Source organism: Lissotriton helveticus, chromosome 3_1 (assembly GCF_964261635.1).
Source record: "Lissotriton helveticus chromosome 3_1, aLisHel1.1, whole genome shotgun sequence".
Lineage (NCBI taxonomy): Eukaryota > Metazoa > Chordata > Amphibia > Caudata > Salamandridae > Lissotriton > Lissotriton helveticus.
The window spans coordinates 801,348,305-801,371,110 of record NC_136061.1 but is presented as its reverse complement, the minus strand read 5'-3'; the positions used below and the strand labels follow the sequence as shown (position 1 = coordinate 801,371,110).

At 46.0% G+C, this 22,806-nt stretch overlaps 1 protein-coding gene across 2 annotated transcripts in view; it reads right to left on the bottom strand.

Moving 5' to 3' along the window:
* LOC144822968 (uncharacterized) overlaps positions 1 to 22,806 on the bottom strand; it is a 567,214-nt gene that overhangs the window by 189,828 nt on the left and 354,580 nt on the right. For both annotated transcript variants that reach the window (XM_078681053.1, XM_078681055.1), the window contains exon 7: positions 15,017 to 15,346. In XM_078681053.1, coding sequence (XP_078537179.1) covers positions 15,017 to 15,346 — 330 coding nt within the window. The remainder of the gene's footprint in view (positions 1 to 15,016; positions 15,347 to 22,806) is intronic.

Below are 22,806 nucleotides of genomic sequence, written 5' to 3'. Positions count from 1 at the left end.
TTTATGCTAGGGGTACATGTGTTGGGAACTCCCCCACCCTAGAAGCTCTATCCACCTTCCTAGAATCACAGTCACTGGGAAATAGAGTGGTTGTGGCTGGTGACCTCAACAGGACATTTGAGCCTCTAGAAAACACGGAACATTCGATAGGACAGGAGGAAGATGCCCAATGGGGTGTCCCAAACCTAAATCTTATACCAGTGAAGCGGTGGACCAAAGATATATTGTTGTTGAATGCGTTATGTTTGGAATATGGTCTGAGGGCCCTTAATGGCAGGACAAAGAGCGACCAAGGAGGAAATTGCACATTCGATAATGGCCATAATAAAAGTAGGATTGACTATGTCATCTGTAGTCTCGAGTTATGGTGTGGCGTGGGCGATCTGGAAATTAAGGGTAGATTAGAAAGCGATCATAATCCCCTTTGTGTTACCCATTCATGGTGGAGGGCTGCGCCTGACAACCCAGAATCATGTAGCGAGATTGTACCTGTTATGGCTAATGACTCAAGAAGGGTGAAATGGCCAAATGTGCTGGCCAATCTGGCCTCCTTGGATCACATTAACTTGGAGGTGGATAATGCTATCGCCGCCATGGAAACAGTAAACCCTGTAATACCGGGTTCCTCTTTAATAACAGACATACATGACACATTCTTTTCTTTGATAAAACCGCATTTTATTAAATTAGTTAAGGCAAATAGAAAAGCACCTATCAAATTGGCGAGATGGTTTAATAAGCAGTGCAGGTTAACTAGATTGGAGTTGGGTAGGGCAATCAAAAGCAGAGATAAGGCGTTGATTAGTATTGCCAGGAAACAATACAATGATAACATCCGTAAGGCTAAGAAGCAGTGGGATGAGGAGCATTGGGAGGAGTTACTCGAGGCTTCTGGGTTAAGAGATTCCAGACTTTTTTGGAAAATCGTGAAATGGGGCAGAGGTGGTACCCCAAACAACCCAGACAACAATGTTAATGAGGCATCATGGGTCGAGTATTTCAAACCCCAGTATGCAGAGAATAGGGACACAATGGCCATAGAACCTATCCCAGTGGTATTTTGCAAGGGAGATTTATTCTCAAATAAAGAAGCTGAACTTGTAATTTCAACACTGCAAGGGGGGAAAGCTCCGGGGTTAGATGGAATTCCCTCAGATATATTTAAACACGATAAGGTTCGGTGGGCAAGGTATGTGACCATGCTGGGAAATGCCCTCGCTAAAGGGGCTAAAATCCCAGATATATGGAAGGGGGCAATAATAATACCGATCTTTAAGAAAGGCGATCGGTCACTCCCGGCAAATTATAGACCGATAAGTTTGCTGGCCACTATCCAAAAAGTGGTGGGGAAGATGGTGGTCGACAAACTTATGGCCTGGGTAGATGAGAATAATGCTCTATCCCCCTACCAGGCAGGATTTAGGCGGGCAACCAGCACGGTCAATCAAATATTTCGCTTCACCATGCTACGGTGGGGGACTGTACTCCTTGGCGAAGGCAGCCTTTATGTAGCATTTGTAGATTTGAGGGCTGCCTTCGACCTGGTGCCTAGGAGTAAGCTGTGGGTTGTTCTGAGTAAGATAGGGGTCCCACTTGAGTTGCTTACATTAATAATGCGTCTCCACGAAAGCAATTTTGCTAAAGTCCAGTGGGGGAGGAACGGGGAATCTACCATTAATTTCCCAGTTGACCGGGGGGTACGGCAGGGATGTGCCATGGCACCCCTGCTGTTCTCCTTGTTCATTAACGGTATAGCGGATAGGATGTTGGATGCAAGGGTAGATGCACCTTCGCTAGCGGGCATCAGGGTTCCGATCCTGATGTTTGCTGACGACACCCTGATTGTGTCCAAAACCCCGGCAGGACTCCAGCGAGCCTTGAACATATTTGATATGTTTTGTAAAGAACAAGGTCTCGAAGTCAATGTAAGTAAAACAAAGCTGATGGTTTTCGTACAAAGGCGCCAATCCCAACCAAGGGTATCCCTGAACAACACCAAACTGGAGGTAGTAAATGTTTTTACATACCTAGGGGTGGAGATATCGAGTAAATTTGGTTGGTCGAGACATATTGAGAAGGCGGTACTGAAACACCAGCAGATTTCAGGAGCACTCCGGGTAGAACAAGTAAAATCCAAAACTAGGCCTATAAAACCTGTCCTCATGGTCTACGATGCAAAAGCCTTGGGTGCAGCCCTTTATGGGGCTGAAGTTTGGGGCTTTGAGAGGCTTAATACCCTCCAAAGATCCGAGAACAGGTTTCTGAGAGGAATAACAAGTCTCCCCCAAAGCACCCCACTAATACCACTAGGTCTGGATCTAGGAAGGAGATTGGTTAGCGATCGTGCCCGACTAAGGCCTATCCTCTTCTGGAGACGGCTATGGACGACCCCAGAAATTAGACACTATGCTGAGGGTTTTTTAGCCCTAGTTAAATCAGATGTCTTCCACAAAATTACATGGCTGAAGATGCTCAGGGATGTCCTCGCTGAGCTCGGTCTCTCCAATCTCTGGGAAAATCCCCTCGGGGAAGTATTCCCTAGTAAAAATATTATGAAGGCCATATATTGGGATTACATAGAACAGAAGCTCTGGAGGAGCGTAAACTCAGAATCTATGGGGGGTAGATTTATGGAAATTAAAATGAGACCTGCCCTAGAACAGTATCCGGACACTATAACTGTTCCGTTAGATAGGAAATTATTTTTCCAGTTAAGGGCAGGTTCCCTCCCCTTGAGGTCATTGACGTCTAGTTGGAGAACTAGTAGTAGTTCGTGTTGCCCGACATGTGGTGCCACCAATGAAAGTATCGCACATTTCTTATTTTTGTGTGAGGCCTACGTAAACCCGAGAAAATCCTGGTTGGCACCTGTTTGTAGAAATCTTGGTGTACTAAGTGGTGTTGAGGGGTTGAGAATTATTTGTACCTCCACCGAAATGTCCATTGTAGTAGGAACAGCAAAATACCTGGGGTGGGCATGGTCCATAAGGCGGAGGGCTTTATCTCCCAACATGCATTGAGTTTTACCACTTTTTGAGAAAGCTTGCATTAACTATTATTGTTGAGTATTTTATGTGTGTGAATTATGAATTTTAATTGAAATATGCTGCTAAAATGTATGCTAAGAGTTTTGACTGTATAAATTTGGGCATGGTCCACAAGGCGGAGGGTTTTATCTTTCAACATGCATTGAGTCTTAGCACTTTTTGAGAAAGCTTGCACTAATTATTGTTGCTAAATATTTTATGTGTGTGAATTATGAATTTTAATTGTATATGCTGTTAAATGTATGTTAAGAGTTTTGAATGTATAAACTTACATGCGTGTGCTTTTATGAGTGTATAACTCGAATAAAGCTTTTTCAATCAATCACTGCTAAAGGCCAGTATAATCCGACAGGAAAACATTTGGAGACCACAACCAAAGTAACAAAAGAATAATAATTGCACTGATGACAGCCCCCTTTTCATTCACTCTGTTGTGATGCAAGCAGCCTCTCCATTCGAACAGAAGAAGCTGACCAACAGCAAAGTACAGAGTCATGGAAGACCGGTCCTGACGCTCAAATTTATGATAAAAACTTAGTTGAATAAAACACCACAACTAGATTTGTAATATTTTTAATAGATAGTTCTATACAGTTTTCCCAAAAATCTAAAATTTTGCATGGACAAATTTAAACCAACACGTGGTTTGCGGCTGATTGGTATAGTGCCCTTCCTCAGTATTGTTGAGTTTATTTCACATTATAATACACATATGGTGTTGTTAAATTATGATGGAAAATGTAACCAAAGACCAATGAAAACATAATTTGTCTCTTTTATATATCATACCCACTATTTATATTTGAGTATGGCAGTGCCTGACATGTCAGAATTGTTTGTTGTCTGATCTCATGAAATAAAAGGTTTTTGTTCATATGAATGTTTTTTCATCTTGATTTCTATGTTTTTTTTTTTAAATCTGTTTATTAACAGGATAATTAGAGCAAGATTACATTGTCAATAGTATAACATCAAACAGGATCAAGACCGCTCCATCAATCTCAGTAACAGTGCATATGTCAAACATTTTAAGGCTTTCGTAGTGTCATCAGACAATCCAAGAATCCCCGGAAGAACTATAGAAAAACCCACCCTCCACCCACAGAAAGTCCCACCCTAGACACTCCTATCAAGCTAGTGCATATAGTAGTTAGTACCAGGGCGCCCCCTACAGGCAGAACAATTCTACAACGCATATTTCCGTGTTTTACACAACTAGACAATGTTACAAGCATTTGTAGCACAAGTCAACTCGTGCCTCAATTTAGTGCAACATGGTCATGCGAGGTGCATGGAGGCCCTTCAATAGTTTCGCTCAGTACAGATTACGGCATTGAAATATCAGACTCTACATCACTCCCTGATTCTAACCTCCCTAATATGGTAAACCAATCCAGTGAGATCGGTGTTTTTCTGAGGCCTCTGCGTTCCTCACGTTGTAGCGCCGCACCCTCTGCCTTACCCCATCGCAATAGTTCCGTTTTCCACAAGTCCGGGTCAGGTGGCGTGCGAGACTTCCACCTCATTGTAATGGCACGCTTCGCAAGCAGCAGTGCTATATCAGTAAAACGTGATGCCACACCTCTCTTACGCACCGTAGGACCCAACCCCAGGAGCGTGTATTCCATGGTGAGAGGTTGCATCAATGCACCTGCGTCCGTAAGCATGTCATTAACAGTAGTCCAGAAATAGCCCAGTTTGGGGCAATTCCACAACATATGTGTCAGTGACGCATCATCCAAAGCGCATCTAGGGCAGGTGTCAGCGGCGTTGGGGAACATGGTATGCAATATCTTGATTTCTATGTTAAGAATAAAATGCCAATAAATCAAGAACAACGTTCACATAATTGCCACACATTCAGGATTAGAAAAGAATAGGGAGAAGATTGCTGTTTCTTTCATATATTTCCTTTGGCATTACTTTTTTTTTTTTTTTATTCGAATGGAAGTTTTACAGAAATACAGTTGTCTTCGAAGGAGCTACTGTTGTATCCAATGTATGGCACATTGAGGTCATCACGGTTAAAACTGTATACCTTGAAGGTGCTCCTTTGTCTATCAGTGGATGCTAGGTCTCTTTTTATCCCCAAAGGAAAGGAGAGCAACAGAGCAATAATATAGGAAACAATGGTTCCTTTGGGGAAAGGGTGACCGCAACTTCTATAGAAACCAAGGGCCATATTATCAAGAATGGCGATAACATTATGTCTGCTTTAGCGGCAGTTTCCTGCCGCTAAAGCGGCGATAATGTTATCACCATTCTTGATAATATGGCCGTTAGTGAATAACTATCAATAGATCTTTTTTTCTAGAAAGAATATATTTTATTTGATTACTCAACATTTGGAATCGTATGATGACAAAATCATTTAACTCTGTTACCATATGCATTAGAGATAAGAGAGGGGCTCCCAAACGGAGCAATGGCACAGTGAAAGTGAAGTAAATGAGCAAGAAGTGGGCTAGTGCTATACAATATATGTATAAATGGTGACTGTGGAGGATGCACAGTTGTTTGATTTAAACTCTAATACAGAGATGCATGCTCCTGAATTTCATAAACAGTACAGTACACTACTATAGTGTCAATGTTTCGACCCCTTGAGGTTATTTGTACAGGGTCATCATCAGGACGAGGAGTGGAATTAGGTAGTACTCATGCAGCAAATAACAAACAGTACATTCAGGAATAGATCCACAATTCATAGGTCTTGAAATCACATGGAGTAAACAAAGTGTTAGCCCAAAATCAAGTTGGATCAATCTAATTGTAATGCTTTCCATATGAATGGAAATTGTGTGATAGGTAATGAAAGCTGAGCACCTATGCAGGCGATTCAAATTGATTTTGGGCCAACACTGTGTTCACTTCGCGTACAAATAACCTCTAGGGGTCGAATCGTTGACACTACAGTGGTGTACTGTACTGTTTATGAAATTCAGGAGACTGCAACTCTATGTTAGATTTTAGAGTTTAGATCTAACAACTGTTCTAGCACATTTCTTACTCATGTACTTCACTTTTCCTGCACCGTTGCTTCGTTTGGGAAACACCCCTCTAATTTCAAAAGTATACATTAACAGAGTTAAATGATTTCGTCTTCATAAGATTCTAAATCTTGAGGAATCAAATACAATATATTCTTTCTAGCAAAACCAATCTATTGATGGTTATTCACTAGGTTTCAGTGGAAGTTGAGGTCACACTTCCCCATTCAGGGACCATTTTTTCCTATATTACTGTACTACCCAGGTCCCAAGGTTACTGGGTTGCCCCTAGTTTTAAGAATATGAGCAACAGAGCAAGGCAAGAAAAGACTATGGGGCATATTTATCAAAGTTTTGTAACACCCTTGCACCACATAAGATAACACAAGTGTGACGCATAATCTAGATGAATTTTGCCAAGCCACGCACAGCCACCTTACGTGGCCCTGCGGTGCTTGGTAAATCTGGAGTAATACAAGGCAATGCAAGTCGCTTCCTTGCATTTCTCTGCCCCAGGGAAGACGTTCTGTGTGTGAGGCATGGGTGTTCCCATGCATCCACCATGTATTTTGGTACATTCCCAGATTTACCATGAGTGGTAGACCTGGGAATGCGTCAAAATGCTACGCCTTCACAGGGGAGGCATAACAAAGAAAAGTATATTTATTTCCACTCGTTTTGTTCCCTCTTTCTACTTGTGCTGCACTCTTGCTGTACTGCGTTGTGTTGCATGAAAACATGACAAATATGGAACTGGCATGTTTTGCTAATTCAAAAGATTATCTGTTTGAAGCTGGTTATAATTTACGAGTTGTTCTTATTAGAGGGGAGGCAGATCAGAGTATGTGGAGCTTAAAGTAGCTGATAATATAGTTTGTAATGATTCTTTGTGTTAGGCCTGACGGCCTTAGGGTGGTCTTCCCCCAATATTTCTTCTGACTCCCTCTATTTTTCTGTACTTGTTTTTGCTGGTTTTAGGACTTTGTGCATGTTATTACTGCTAATCAGTCCTGAAGTGCGTGTGCTGTCTCACCTAAACATGGTACAATTGGCTCATACCCAATTGGCATATTTAATGTAATCATAAGTCCCCAGTGAAGTGAACTACATGTGTCCAGGGCTTATAAATGAAATTCTACTGTTGGGCCTGCATTTCTGATTGGGTCACCCACATAATTAGCCCCTTACCATGACTCAGCCTGCCATTGCAGGGCCTGTGAGTGCAGTTTACTGCAACTTCGACTTGGACTTTTTCACCGCTGTAAGGACTTCCCCTCTCATATGCTACCTTTATGAATTCATTAAAGTACCTTTAAGCTGTAATTCCTGATAGGAAAGGATTCAATTTTTCATGTTTCATAACTTTGGAATGGTAATGATAAACCCTCTTTAGTTGGATTGAACATTTCTATTTTAGAAATGCCACTTTAAGACAGTGGAAATTTCTCTGCCCTTACTGTGCTGTGTGCCTTGAAGCCTGTCTCCAATACTTGTCTGGGCTGGGCGACAGTTCCCTTTTGTGCATTCCCTCCAAACAGCCATAAACACAGGAAGGCTAGATGTGGTTGAGTTCCAATCTACATACAAATGCATTCTGATGGCCCTTCCTGGGCAGACAGGAGGAAGGGTCTCATACTTACACGTCAAGGGGTAGTAGCATGACCCCACACAAAGGATTGATTACCCCCCACAGATAGCCTGGCAGACAGGACTGGGTTAAAAGGGATACATGGGACTTCAAAACGACTCGTTGAAGTTTCCCCCACTCAAACGCACATTTGGGTATAAGTACACCTCTCTGACCCCATCAAATCAGACACTTATGGATCTTACCTCTGTCAAAAGAACTGCTGTTCTGCTCAAAGGACTCAATTACACAGCTTTTCAGCTTATTGCCCTACTGCGTGCTGCTCTCTGACTCTGCTGAAGGAGAGCTGGACTCTGCCTTCCCTCGAAGTGATCTGCAAAGGCTTGGTAGCTTGCTCCAGCTTTCTGAAGTCTCAGGAACACAAAAGACTTCTTGCAATTCAGATGGTTGCTGGACCTACCCTTGCCTGAGGTGCCCACTTCAGTTAGGGGCCTCAGAAGTAGGTTCTACAGCTCTTTAGCTAATTGATGCATCGTCACCTCTGGGCCAATCGGAACAGAAGCAGTGCCGATCTGGAGAAATCCCTGCGCAGCTCAAAAAGGACGTGGTCCCCGACATCAATCTGTGATTCAGAACTGACACATTATCTTCACTGCTTGGAGAAGATCAGATCAATATCTTGACTTCTACTTGATGAATTATGATCGTTATGGTCTTGTTTTGTTCAGGATAAACCAGTCTATTTTTTCTAACCTGTTGTGGAGTATTTTTGTGGTGTATATATTGTGTTGTTTTTGTGAAGTATTTTACAATTAGTTTACACATTGCCTTCTAAGTTAAGCCTGCCTGCTCTGTGTCAAGCTACCATAGGGTGAGCACAGGATAATTTAGGATTGGGTTGTGACTAACCCTGACTAGGATTGGGGGTCCCTGCTTGGACAGAGTGCATACCTCTGCCACCTAGAGGCCCAATTTCTAACACGTCCATTTCGAGGTCTCAGCAACTTTGCCACAGTTACACTAAGGGTGTGTTTGAGCTCATGATAGTATGCCATGTGAGAAGTCTACTTGGTAACTGAGACCTACTCATACATGTTTGGAGAACAGCATCCAGAGAGGTCAAAGCGTTACTCATATGAGGATATGTATTTCTGTTTTTGGAAAATCTTGGTGCTGAATAACAAATAATTATTGTTATCCAACTCAATGGTACTCATTTGGGAATTTTTGTTCTTGTAATCGGCAACCCCTGTAAGGCTGACCTGGAGGATCCACTCCCCCACCATCACTGGCAGCCTACAAGTCAGGGACTGGGTCTGTCTCAGCTTTTCGAAAATTTCATGTAAAGTACCAAATGTAGGAAATCTTGCTCCGTCACATGCCATGTTGAGTTTCAAATGTCTTAAACTCCCTATTTAATGCCAATCTTCATAGGCTGACATGGGTCCACTTCCTCAGAGACTGTAGCACTTCTTCACCCCACCACTAACAGCCAGTAATGTGGAGACTGTGTCATTCACATTGTGGGAAGTTCATGGTCGAGGGAAAGTCCCAAATACAAAATGTTTTTGGCCAGTTGCGAGTCACTACAGCATCCAATGTGGATTATATTGCCTTCAAACTTCAATCTCTGTGAGGCTGACATGGAGGGGCCACCTTCTTCAAGGCCACATGTCAGCTTTAACATACCACCGACAGGCAGCTAGAGAGGGACTGGGTTAGTCTTTGTACGCTAAGTTCAAAATCTAGGTAAAGTTTCAGTTGCATTCATCAATTTAAAGTGAAGCTGCCCTAGTCCTTCTACTCCTCGGAGCATGTTACTGATATAGGAGCAGGAGCAGTAGTGACTGGTGAACTTCGAAGATAGTGGGGCTTAAGACAACATACTAAAGTTGCCTGCATGAGGGAACACAGCTGCCCCATGTATCAGCAACGTATCTGGACCAGATATTTACTTAGCATTCCAAGTCTTGCAGTCCCAATTTTATAATGGGCTAACTTATAAGACTACAAGTTCAAGAATGCCAGTAAAAGTCCTGAGCTGGATTAGCTGCTCAGACATGGGCCTCAGAAACTTGAGAGTACTGCACTTGGTCACCTCGTTATGGATGCTTGCAGATGTAATTGGGAGAAAGTGTACCACGTGCAGCACCATACAGACATAATTTCCTGCTCTTGGTTGAGACTGCAGCACCTTTTTCTTACACACAATGCTCTTGACTCCTACCTAACCCTCACTTTAGTGTCTGATCACTCAGCCTAAGAGGGGCAACAAAAACGCAGCCCTGCAGCCCCCACTAATACTGAGTGTGGTACACAGCCATGGGACGGTGTATTGTGCATACCCCTTAATTGCATGAGGAAGGAAAAGGTGGGAGGGAATGTCAACCTCTTCTACGTATTCCAGCTGAGCAACAAACTCCAGACTGCAAGTGCATTTGATGAAAGGAACATCTGCCCACAACACCATGTTCACCAGTGCTGGCTACAGCAATGGAGGCGCCCGATGTGACAATCTCTTTTGCTCCCACCGCCACGGATTCCCTCACTAACACCCTTCAAACCTACTCTCTCCATAGCCCTTCTCTCACATACATGCCATCTGTTTTATATACTAGTGTAGGGTTTCAGAGCACTTTACATTACCCACAATATACAGAAGCTCCAAACAGTTCAGCACTTGCACATGTTTTTAAAAAACAGGTAAGAACTGAGGCAGGGGTGCAACCCTTTTGCCCAAATTAACCAACCACCCTTGGCTCATGCATAAAGTCTAATCCTATTGTAGTAACATTACCCATAGCTTCTTGAGAGTCTGACTAGTGCAAGGTTTTGAGTGACCTTGCTTACTCGCAGGAGTTGCTATTCAGTCCAGGAATCAGTTAACTGGAGGAACTTGATGTTAAGCAGAGGACTGTGGGACCTACATGTTCTCACAGACACAAGACTGCCTCTTCATCAGGAGCTAAAAATGTAATAATTTCTAGTTCCTGAAATTGAACCTTAGGACGTTGAATTCAGTGTTCCCAATTCAAGCCGCACTCAACATATAAAGGGTAACAACAATTATAATTTTTATTATTATAATTGATTTATGTATAAAGCTTTTATTCAACTTTTTTTTATACCAAATAGGTTATCTCATTTTTAAATAAAACAATGATGGGCAGCAGGTAGTCGAAGATTCCACTTTAAAAAAAACATTGTATGTATGCTAGCATGCACACAGGGTCACGCTCAAGTCTGCACACTGAAATTGGGTTAAACAGTGCAGCATGGGTGTTATAGTGAGAGAGGATAGTTACTTTCCAAATACAGTAACCAACAGGGCATATCCCAGGCTGGATGGGGATGGTCCTTCCTGCATCTGGGTTCCCATGTGGATTACTCAGATAGCCAAATTCCCTCACATTCAGGATGAACCGCATAGAGGTATAACAGGCTTCCGTCTTGTACCCATGTCTAATACCCAGGTATCGGAGATCACACCTCTTGTCTGTACCCTAGCTATTGGGTATATGCAGAGCAACTTTACCCAGTCAATGAAATTAGGACCATACCCCATACATTCTAACAGTACCCTTAATATGCCCAACTCACTGTATCAGAAGCACATTATGGGTCAATGGCAACTTGCACATAGTCATGCTCAGAGCCTGCATAATATGCATCAGCTATCTAATATTAAGCATCATATTTCTTCCTGGGATAAACCGCATTTGATCTTCATGTATAAGGGACCTAATGATGCCCAAAATCTATTGTCTGGGGTCTAACGCAACACCTAGGTTTCAGTATTTATCAGACATATCGAACAGTAGGATGTTACTTGAGTAAGATCTGTGCCCTCTTTGGGAACCAGGATTATCACCACTTCCTGCATTTTGGGCAGTAAGCAATCCACCTACTTGGATTCTTTAAAAAAAAATGATTTTATCCAGGAGTTTTACCGCAGGCCATCCACACCAAAGTTTATTCCAATTAGGGTACTCCAATTTGGTCCTCTAACACCTCTCACATGTAGCTGTAAGTCTCTCTAGCCTCACACCACCCATGAATGCCCTTACCTCTTGTTCATCCACCAGAGGGGGCTTATTCTCTTGTATTCCTTAAAAATATATGTTTATCTGCTCCTTTACAATTGCCATTCTCCTATAACTCTGTTGTAATTATGGTATATGTTTCTCAGCACACATAGAAAAAGGAAAAAGCCTCTTGTGATTGTTTTTGTGCAGGAGGTTCCGCTTCCTGCACAAAAACAATCATCCCGTCAACACAGACACTCTTACACCATGGTGCAAAGGTGCCTGCGTTGGCGCAGGGCAGGCCATTGTGCACCGGCACAGGGGGAAAGGACAGGAATGTGCTGTATCTTATAGATACGGGGCATTCCTGCCCTTTTCTTTTACTGTAGCGCAGCGCAGCAGGGAGGGCTGCAGCGCTGCCCTACAGTGAAACCTCATAAATGAGGCCCTGTATCTTTTGGGAAATGTGTCAAGTCTCTGCTCATTCCGAGACATACATTTCCTATTTATAGCTGCCATCTTTTAATTGGGTCAAAGCAGAGTATTGTACCAATCAGTGTATGCCTATCTGTGTGGTTAGTCTCCCCTTCTGTGACTTGAACTTGACCAATTGACCAGTCTTTGCATCAGAAAATACAGTCCCCATCCCAATGGGAAAACAGCATCCCTCCAACTCAGTGTTCAGTTCGGTATGCTCAGGGGCATACGTTAAAAATATATACAGGCATGTGCATACCCACCTTCCTAAACACCACCTTTTAAATTGTCAATCCGGGTTAGGAACCACCACACCACCACTTCAGGTGACATCAGCTCCTTATACCTTGCCCGTCATTTCTGGAAGAACTCCAGCCGACATCTACAGCAACCCCACTTGGATGAGGATCCATGCTCTGGCCTTAGAGTCCTATCAACCTGCACCACCACATGGGGAGTCCAGTCACCTCAGTACCAAAAGCTTCTAGATCATGTTCAGCCTTTATAGCCCCTCTATCTATAATTCCTCTGCCCAAGGTTATCTCGAGAGAGTGACAGTCGATAGGGACCAACTTTCCCCCAAATTTACAGCCAAGACCAGACATCTTCTGGGTTATCAAAGAAGTGGCTTTTGCCCTGTGCCAAAACTTGTAGCAGGGCTGGAAACACCAGAATGTACTTGAGGTTCATCAACCAGAGCTTTAGCTTAACTTCTATATTTGATTTCCGTTGGGCTTGAGTCCTCCTGGTGTAAGTTGGGTAAATAGCCCACCTGCAGACTCACTCTATTACTATATCTCTTTCTGCACGTACTCTACAGTCACGTTTCTTGTTGTTAAGACTTTGTGTTAGGAGGATCCTAGGTGCCAGGCATTGGGGCCAGGACAAGCTCTTTTCACTCCAAACAGTCCAAAGAGTTCTTGCGGGCGAATCTAATGTCAGACCCACTCCTCCAGAAATCATTGTGTAGTCAAGTCCTCAGCTCTCCCTGGAATCTGAGAAACCAGTATGTTTGGTCTGCTCTTCATCTGCACTATGTGGTCGTTCAAGGCAGCCACCTCCGACTTCAGCTCCCTGATGGTACCCTCTGCTAATTGCACCCTTTCTGCCAAGTTGCGCGGGCCTGTCTGAAGCAAATTGACCCCATTTTGACACAGAATTAGTTTTCCCTTCTGATATTGTTTGCAAGGGCCTTAATGGCTGCAATAATATTTGATCCTGAGGTGTCCTCCACCACCACTTCCTGCTCTGTGATTTTCTGCAAGCCTGTTTGTGTGGTTGCCTGCTGTGGCAGGCCATGAGGTGTCGTACACTGCATCATAGTTTTGCCCTTTGGCAGTTTAGGTGCTTTAGCTTTGCCCATATACCACGGTTATGAACTCGCTCTTCAGCCCCCGGAATAATCTAGTATCCCAATCTTCTAAAGGCAACAGGCTTCCCTCGGTCAGTATTAATGCAGTTTCACATGCTGATGACTGAGCCTCCGGCCCACATACCCACATAACTACAGACCCAAGTCAAGGGGCAACCAGGTCTCCTTGCTGTCATAGGTCCCACCGAGTTGAACTCCACCATCCTCTTCACGTCGGGTCCACAACCAGAGCCCCAGATATACCACAGCCTTCAGCTCCAGGAATTTCCGTCCCGGTCCGCTCACCTGCCCTCTGCCCTTCGGGATCATTCCATTCCCACCAGTCCCTTCAGATACAGAACGACAGGGGGGCCCTACACTCTGCAGCCTTGCTTTTCGACCACCACAGCTGGGCTCTTCTCCCTTGTAGTAAATGAATTTCAGCCTGTGCACCCTGGTCTGCGTAACGAGTGCCTCACACAGTTGTCAGCAGGGCCAGAAGACGGACGGCGTCATATGCGCTGACGGGGTCCAGCTTCTTACCAGATGCCTGCTCTTCCAGGCGCCTGGCCACCCACCATTAGATTTGCAATCACCCGTCTACATCACAGGGCATATCGGTGATCTGGATAGCACTGCACTCCTCTCTGGGGCTCTGGGGCTCAAGGCCGCCTGGCTGCACAGCCCCTGGCCTTCATGCTTTCAAGCCTCTACCGTCAGGGCCATGGCTCGACAGACAGGAAATTGGTTTGGGAGAGGTATTAACAGTTCCCACTGGGGTCAGATGGCATCACCACAGCTCCTAATCAGTCAATGGTGTAGGTAGGTAACTGCACTTCTTGGGGGTCTATCACACAGGATTAAGTAGGGTAGGCCGGGTCCTCCTTACAAGAGCATCAGATCTGCGATCTTGCTATAGCCACACCCAATGTTCTTGCTTAAAGGGAAAGGATAGTTGGTAGGTGGGAAACGTCAAATAGCTAACTGAGTAACAAAATGGGGGACAATTTCAGGTTAGAAAATACGGATACCACAGCCAGGCCTGTCAGAAGGGTATGAGGCAGAAAGGGCATTATTGGAAAGGTTTTTTTGACAGCCCGCGCTTGTGCTGTCATAACATTATTTATAGATTTTAAAATACAATTTGGAGCACCTTTATTAATAGCAATGCAGCTAAAACAAATACCACCCCTAGATAGAGCCCAATATGGATCTGCTGTGTTTTTTATTTCCCTCTTCTCATGAAGGATTCGGTTCAGATTCATAATCCAGGGCCAGTAAAAACGTCTGAGTATGACAATGAACCACAATATAGAGGATATACATGTAGCAATGAAGGGGATACAGTTTGGACAGAGGGTGGGATTATAAAGAAGCTTGTAGTTAGTTGCAATCAATATTATAATGGTGTCAAAGAATATAGGAGCATACAATTACTGGAAGTGAGAAATTCAATAAAATAAAATCAGGTTGTGGACAGAAAACAGAGAAGGACAAGAGACTTTTAACAAGAGGAAGTGAAAACATGTGTGACTTACTCAGATATTCAAGTGTCCATTTAGCTTCTTTGTGTTTGATACAACCTTTGTGATCCTTCACACTTTCATGGCCGACTCTGCATATGAACTCCTTCCCAACATCTTTATTACAAGGAGTACATGTTATGCTTGTCGTGCAGTTGCAAAGTCCATCTGGTCCACTGGTGACATCACTAATGCTTATGTTCTCACGCACTTGTTCATCATTTTTATACCACTTCACTTCAAGAGTTTTTGGGAAAAAAGAATGTATTCTGCATGACAACGTAAGCTTGTCTTCAATAAAAAGGGTTTCTGGAACAGCTTGTATAAGATCCAAAGTTGGCTGAGCTAGAAAATATAATGGGAGTAACATACTTTAAAGAGAGTGCAATTTCATATCTTCCATTACAAACATGCATCATTTTTAGTCCACCTATGACTGTGCACCTGAAGTACTGCATCAATTCCTCTAAGGATGGCTAATGACACAATTCAAAAACGCAAACAACCTTAATTTAAATGCCTTTAAGATAGCCAAATATATTTGATTTCTATACAGAAAAGTAAATCAAAGACAAATTTGGCGTCACATATCAAACACTGAGATCTTATTTACACAACCATTAATTGCAGAGAATAGTTTCTAATTCAAAAAAATGAGTCTCATTAAATGATTAGTAACTGGGGGTGCTTCATAAATAGTTCAAGGACAAGTAATTAAATAAAGGAGGATCTCAAGGGTTCATTGACAAGAGTCATGAATTCTGCTGTCCGAGCTGGAAATTCGATCTCAGATTACATTGGCCTTACCGAAGCTACTCACTTTCAAGGTACCACTGATGTCCTTTCTACACTGAGTCTGGGAAAGAATGGTGCATTTTGAATTTTTATATCATAGTAGATTTAGAAAGCCCGCTAACCATCTAGCTCTGGATAGAAAGAGAAGCTAGCAAAAAAGCTAAAAAAGGGCTTTAATGCCACAAGCTGTTGAACTGTATCAGTGTGTGAGACACTCTGCTTCTCTGCAGCGCTCAGCTCATCTCCTGCCACAAGCAATGATCACCCAGAGAACTCCAACATATTTGCCTGGCCCATCCTACTGAAAGAAAGAGGTTGTAAATCCCATAAACAAAATCATGTTTTAATTACTCATTAACCTGGGATGCCCTATTGCTATCATATGAGATGGATACAAGATGGACCTGGCCGACAGAGGTTACAAACAGCAATCCTCATGAAACTCAAATAATGCAAAAGCTCCACTAATGCTCTCCAAGGTGTGGTGATGGACCTTTCCATCTACAAATTACCAATAACAACATTAATAAGGTCCTAAATATGCTCATAAAACCTGCTTCAAATTCCCAGAAAAGGCAGGGTATGAAAAGCTGTTTCAAAGTGACTGAAAAGGCAGCGTTCCTCAATTCCTGAACAAATTATAGCTATCTGTAGGCCTATTTAGAATTAGATAGATCTATTTTCTGACCATTCCATTGAGAACCGAGTCGATTCAATTGGGCAGATGTTTTAGGTGAGGATTAGGAAGGGCTGACGAAACAGAACAGCTTTTATGTCTCTTATAAATATGAGCCGGTCCTGTTGTTGCCTAAGAGCAGGGGGCGGCTGTTTCAGCATTTTGACAACAAAAGCTTAGGGTTTTACTACTGCACCTCTGTTGGAAATGACCATCCGTTTAGTGGTGCACCGCCAGGTTTTTTGCTTCGACTGTTTTTGCTGGCAGTAGAACTCTACTTATGCTAACCAGTGGAAAGGGCATGAGTGACTATGTGTTGAAAGGAAGGTTGGCAGTTGGAGGAGGAGATGGGAGGCAGAGGGGAGAAATGAAATCCTGTATTATATGGTGTGAGAAAGTAGCTCTATATATACTGGACAATAAAGAAGTACAGTGTGTATAGAGTCCACAAACTCCAGAGATATAACAGAGGTTAAAGTCAGAACTGACCTTACTCTCCAAAGTGGTAGCTTGGTCGAGCAGTAAGGCAGTACCAGAGTACAGTGTAAAGCATTCATTGTAGTCACTCAGTCAGCAAAAGGTTTCACACACTCAAGGACTGAACTCCAGGCCAATTGTTTTTATAACCAGATATGGTTGTTTTATTTTTAGAACCAACAGTTATAAAAATATACTTTTCTGGTGATGAGTACTCTCATGTAAATACTTTGCAAAGGATCAATAAAGTTTGTGCACACAATGATTACAGTATAGGTAGTAAGCAACACAATCCTAAAACACACTCTAGCATTGAGCTCAATGGGTTTTCTACATATAACTACAGTTGATTACTACTATGGATTACTTTGGTAGTTCCAGGACTAGATCTTGAATTCAGTCCTGGGGTCTAAGCTAAACCAGATTAGCAAAAACGTTTTAGTTACTGTAGTGAATTTTCATGAATATAAAGCTGTTTTAAAAGTTCACACTTAGAAACTTTTCAATGTAAATCTGACAATGTTATTCAACGGGAGAAAATTCAGGTTGCAGGTAAAGTACGATCGCGTTACTTTTGTAACTCAGCACGGGTCTCCTAGGTCCAGCACTGGGGGCTTAACTCAAAACAGGTAGGTAATTGCGTTTCAGTATTTCACATGTTTTTTAAAGAATATTTCCAGTTTTCAAAAGTAGACACTTAGAAGAAATTTCATAGAAAAGCAGACAATGGGTTCCTACGGAGAAAATACAGATTACTAGTAAACTCGCTAGGGATTATTTTTGTGGTTCAGTACTGGGCTGCAAAGGTACAGTACTGGCTTCTCCCCTGGTCACAGGTGAGTACTTCGGAATTCGGACTTTGGCTGATTTTATGTGAATATTTCCAGGTTTCAAAACTTCACACTTAGAAGATTTTCGAGTCAAAATGGGTCAATTGTAGCCAACGGCAGGTTGCCGGTTTCCAGATGAGTACTTGGTTGGTGAAGTTAAGGTTCTGGGTATAGACTCAGGGGTCCCCCAGGGTCAGTTAGGTACAGTTAGTTCAATCCCAGCGGCACAGGGGCGGCCGGGTACAGAGGTAGGTAGGCCCAATGATATCCAAAGAGGGAAAGGGTGCCTTCGGTTGGTGGCTGCTGGCTAGCAGGCCACACGGCTCTGGGAGCTGGGCTCCTGGTCATTTTCTCAGGGCAAGGGGGGAAGTAGGATAGGACAAAGGGGTCACAGCCAGAGGCACTCATGCGGCTGGGTGCAGGGTGCTTTTGAGCTGTCGGGCGCTCAATGTTATCCAATGAGGATCTTGAAAAGGGAACAAAGGCTGTAAGGTTGGGGGACGGAGACTCTCCAGGGGCGACCAGCACTTCGAGAGGTAAGTTGGGATCTTAGAGCACAGGTAGGTACCCCAAAGGGAGGCACAGGGGGCTGCAGGGCTCCGGGTGCAGGGGTGTCTTTGGGTGTCGGAAATGCTTACCCTCGGCTGGTCGCGGTTGGGGTGGCCCCTGGTTCTGAGTCAGCAGACGTCGGCTGGTTCGTCGAGGAGGGTCTTTGGGCACTGGACTTCGGGTCCCAGTCGCTGGGGGGACGTCCTTGTGTTCTTGGTTCAGGTTGGCCCAGCCCGGGCTCGGCTGGTGCAGAGTGGGCTGGTCCGGATCTTCCTGGTGGGCACCAGGTGGGTTGTTGCAGCAGAGCCTGTGCTGATGGGAATTCCAATCTTCGAGAGGGTCAAGGCAGGCAGGTCCTCTGGGTGTCCCAAGGTTGCTGTCCGCGGGAGTCACCAGGTTTAGACAGGAGCATGTTCCAGGATCAACAGGCCGGTAGTGCTGGGGCCAAGTCAGTTGTTGTTGTCCTGTTGTTAGCAGCTGCACAGCGGGTCTTCTTCTTCTTGAACTTCTTTCTTCTTTGTGGTATCGGAATATGAGGAAGGAAGGTTCAGGGAGCCCCGAAATACTAACTTTAGGGGCGTTACAGGTAGGGCAAGGGCAGGGACAAATGGGTCCCTGTCATGGGGAGAGTACACCCCTAGCCTGCTCCTCTCCTGTGGGAGGGGGGCAGGATCCTAGCTAGGATTAGGCAGGGCTCCCCATCTACAAGATCGCCGGACCCCGGGGTCGTGCTTCACCTCCCCTCCTCCACCTGAGTGGTGGAGTTGGCAAAGTTTGGCACACACCCCTTCCTGACTTAGTTTTTCCGGCCAGTCTTCCTGCCAGAGTGGGGGCAGAACTGGTGAGGGCCAGTTGCTGGGTACAGCAAATGGTCTGGAGAAGCTCTCAAAGGCGGCATGCCTTTGAAGCTTCCCCCTGTCCATCCTCGGGGAGGAGACATAGCACCTCGCCCAGGATGTGCATTGTTGCAGGCCCAGGAGAGCGGGGGGCTCTCCACCCAAGGGTCCAGCAACATGTCTACTGTGTGGCAGGGCAGCCTCTGCAGCCACTGAGCCCAGACGTGGATTGTAGGTCCGGGTTTTGGAGGGCATCTCTAAGATGCCCTCTGGTGCATTCTACATTAAATCCCACACTGGCATCAGTTCGGGTTTAATGTGCTGAGAAGTTTGGTACCAAACTTGTCAGTCTTCAGTGTAGCCATTATGGGGCTGTGGAGTACGTAATGACAACCTCCCAGCACCATATACTCTTAATGGCATCACTGCACTTACAGAGCCCAGGAATGGCGTTGGCTACTGTAGGGGCACAGGGCTCATGCACATGTGCCCTCACCTCTGGCGTAGGGCACCCATCTAGAGGGGTGACTGAAGTATGCCAGGGCAGTGGGTTCGATGGGCATGGCACACGGGGATGTCTTTGGGTGTCGGGTGTCTTTGGGTGTCGGAAAAGCTTACCCTCGGCTGGTCGCGGTTGGGGTGGCCCCTGGTTCTGAGTCTGCAGGCGTCGGCTGGTTCGTCGAGGAGGGTCTTTGGGCACTGGACTTCGGGTCCCAGTTGCCGGGGGGACGTCCTCGTGTTCTTGGTTCGGGTTGGCCCGGCCCGGGCTCGGCTGGTGCAGAGTGGGCTGGTCCGGAGCTTCCTGGTGGGCACCAGGTGGGTTATTGCAGCAGAACCTCTGCTGATGGGAGTTCCAATCTTCGAGAGGGTCAAGGCAGGCAGGTCCTCTGGGTGTCCCAAAGTTGCTGTCCGCGGGAGTCGCCAGGTTTAGGCAGGAGCAGGTTCCAGGATCAACAGGCCGGTAGGGCTGGGGCCAAGTCAGTTGTTGTTGTCCTGTTGTTAGCAGCTGCACGACGGGTCTTCTTCTTCTTGATCTTCTTTCTTCTTTGTGCTATCGGAATCTGAGGAAGGAAGGTTCAGGGAGCCCCTAAATACTAACTTTAGGGGCGTTACAGGTAGGGCAAGGGCAGGGACCAATGAGTCCCTGTCCTGGGGGAGTACACCCCCTAGTCTGCTCCTCTGCTGTGGGAGGGGGGCAGGAGCCTAGCTGGGATTGGGCAGGGCTCCCCATCTGCAAGATGGCTGGAGCCCGGGGCCGTGCTTCACCTCGCCTCCTCCACCTGAGGGTTGGTGTTGGCAAATGTTTGCACCCCCCCTTCCTGACGTAGTTTTTCCTGCCAGTCTTCCCGCCAGCGCAGTTGCTGGGGGCCAGTTGCTGGGTACAGCAAATGGTCTGGAGAAGCTCTCAGAGGCGGCATGCCTTTTAAGCTTCCCCCTGTCCATCCTGGGGGAGGAGACATAGCACCTTGCCCAGGATGTGCATTGTTGCAGGCCCAGGAGAGCGGGGGCTCTATACCCAGGGGTCCAGCAACATGTCTGCTGTGTGGCAGCCTCTGCAGCCACTCAGCCCAGACGTGGATTGTAGGTTCGGGTTTTGGAGGGCATCTCTAAGATGTCCTCTGGCGCATTCTACATTAAATCCCACACTGGCATCAGTGCGGGTTGGTACCACACTTTTCAGTCTTCAGTGTAGCCATTATGGGGCTGTGGAGTTCGTAATGACAACCTCCCAGCACCATATACTCTTAATGGCATCACTGCACTTACAGTGCCCAGGAATGACCCTGGCTACTGTAGGGGCACAGGGCTCATGCACATGTGCCCTCACCTCTGGCATAGGGCACCCATCTAGAGGGGTGACTGAAGTATGCCAGGGCAGTGGGTTCGATGGGCATGGCACACGGGGATGTGTACCATGTCCACTCTTGTTTTAGTTCTGTACTTAGATAATCAGCCTGCAAAGGCAGTGTGTGGGTGTCAGGGTACAGGGCTCCTGAGGGTGGCACAATAAGTGCTGCAGCCCTCAGGGGTCTTCCCTGGTCACCAAGCCCTGGGTACCTAGGGTACCATTTACTAGGGGCTGACAGGTGGACAGAGATGCCAATTGGGCCTTTTGTTTCAGCATAGGTTTAGGGAAGGAACACAGGCCCTGGGTACCTGGCTGGCAGGAACCCAGGGCACACTCAGTCAAAGCACATCAGCAGTTCAGAAAAAAGTGGGGGCATACCAATGCAAGAAGGATGGCACTTTCTCACACAACCCCGCCCCAAACGAAAGGTGATGAGACTAACCTTGCCCTAGGGAGTCTTCATTGTCTAAGAGGAAGAACCTGGAAAGTCCATCTGCATTGACACGGGCAGTCCCTGGTCGGTGTTCCACTTCAAAGTCCATTCCCTGTAGGGAGATGGATCATCTCAGTAGTTTTGGATTTTCCCCTTTCATCTGCATTAGCCATCTGAGAGGTCTGTGGTCAGTTTGAACCAGGAAGTGAGTTTCAAACAGGTAGGGCCTCAACTTCTTCAGGGACCAAACCACAGCAAAGGCCTCCCTCTCAATGGCACGCCAACGCTGCTCCCTGGGGAGTAGCCTCCTGCTTATAAAAGAAACAGGTTGGTCTTGGCCGTCCTCATTGACCTGGGAGAGGACCGCTCCTATCACCAGCTCTGAGGCATCAGTCTGCACTATAAAATGCTTGGAGTAGTCTGGTGCTTTGAGAATGGGTGCTGAGCACATTGCTTCTTTCAGGGTGTCAAAAGCCTTTTGGCAGCTAACTGTCCAGTTCACTATCTTGGGCATTTTATTGGATGTGAGTTCTGTGAGGGGGGTCACAATGGACCCATAGCCCTTCACAAACTTCCTGTAGTACCCAGTCAAGCCAAGGAATACCCTGACTTGGGTCTGGGTGGTTGGAGCTGCCCAGTCCAGGATGCTCTGGATCCTGGGCTGTAAGGGTTGGACCTGGCCTCCACCCACAAGGTGACCCAAGTACACCACAGTGCCCTGCCCCACCTGGCATTTGGATGCCTTGATAGTCAGTCCTGCAGATGCAGGGCTTGTAGAACCTTCCCAAGGTGGATCAGGTGATCCTGCCAGGTGGAGCTAAAGACAGCAATATCATCAAGATAGGCTGCACTGTCCGGAGGTGAGCGCGGGTAATCCGGAAAGGGCCCGCAGCGGCGGCCGGTGCGAAGGGGAGCCCACCGACCCAGCCCACAGCAAGGACTCCGCATACAGTGCCACCATCTGTGGGGGAGACGATCGCCCTCAGGCAGCCCCGGGGGTGATCTAGCAGGGCCCAGCCGGGCAGCCAAACGCGGAGAACTACAGTCCCCAGCACTCTCCTGGACTGCATCCGCGACACAGCCTACCTAAACGGCCGAACTCAATCGCCGGAGGGTACAAGTGGGCCGGACAGCTACAACGGGCCGGAGCTGTGGGATCCTCCGGTGTGAAGGCCAGACTCCTGCGCAGCCAATACACGCCTGCCCGGAACTAAGGTGACTGCCGCCGACTGTTGGCCACGGGAGAAGAAGCCCTGATCCGCCATGAGGCCCAGAGCGGTGGTCCCGACCCAAACGAATAAACTGGACAAGTACGCGGTGGCCACAGGACCCGCGCAATCGGGCGCAAAGGGTGGAGGCA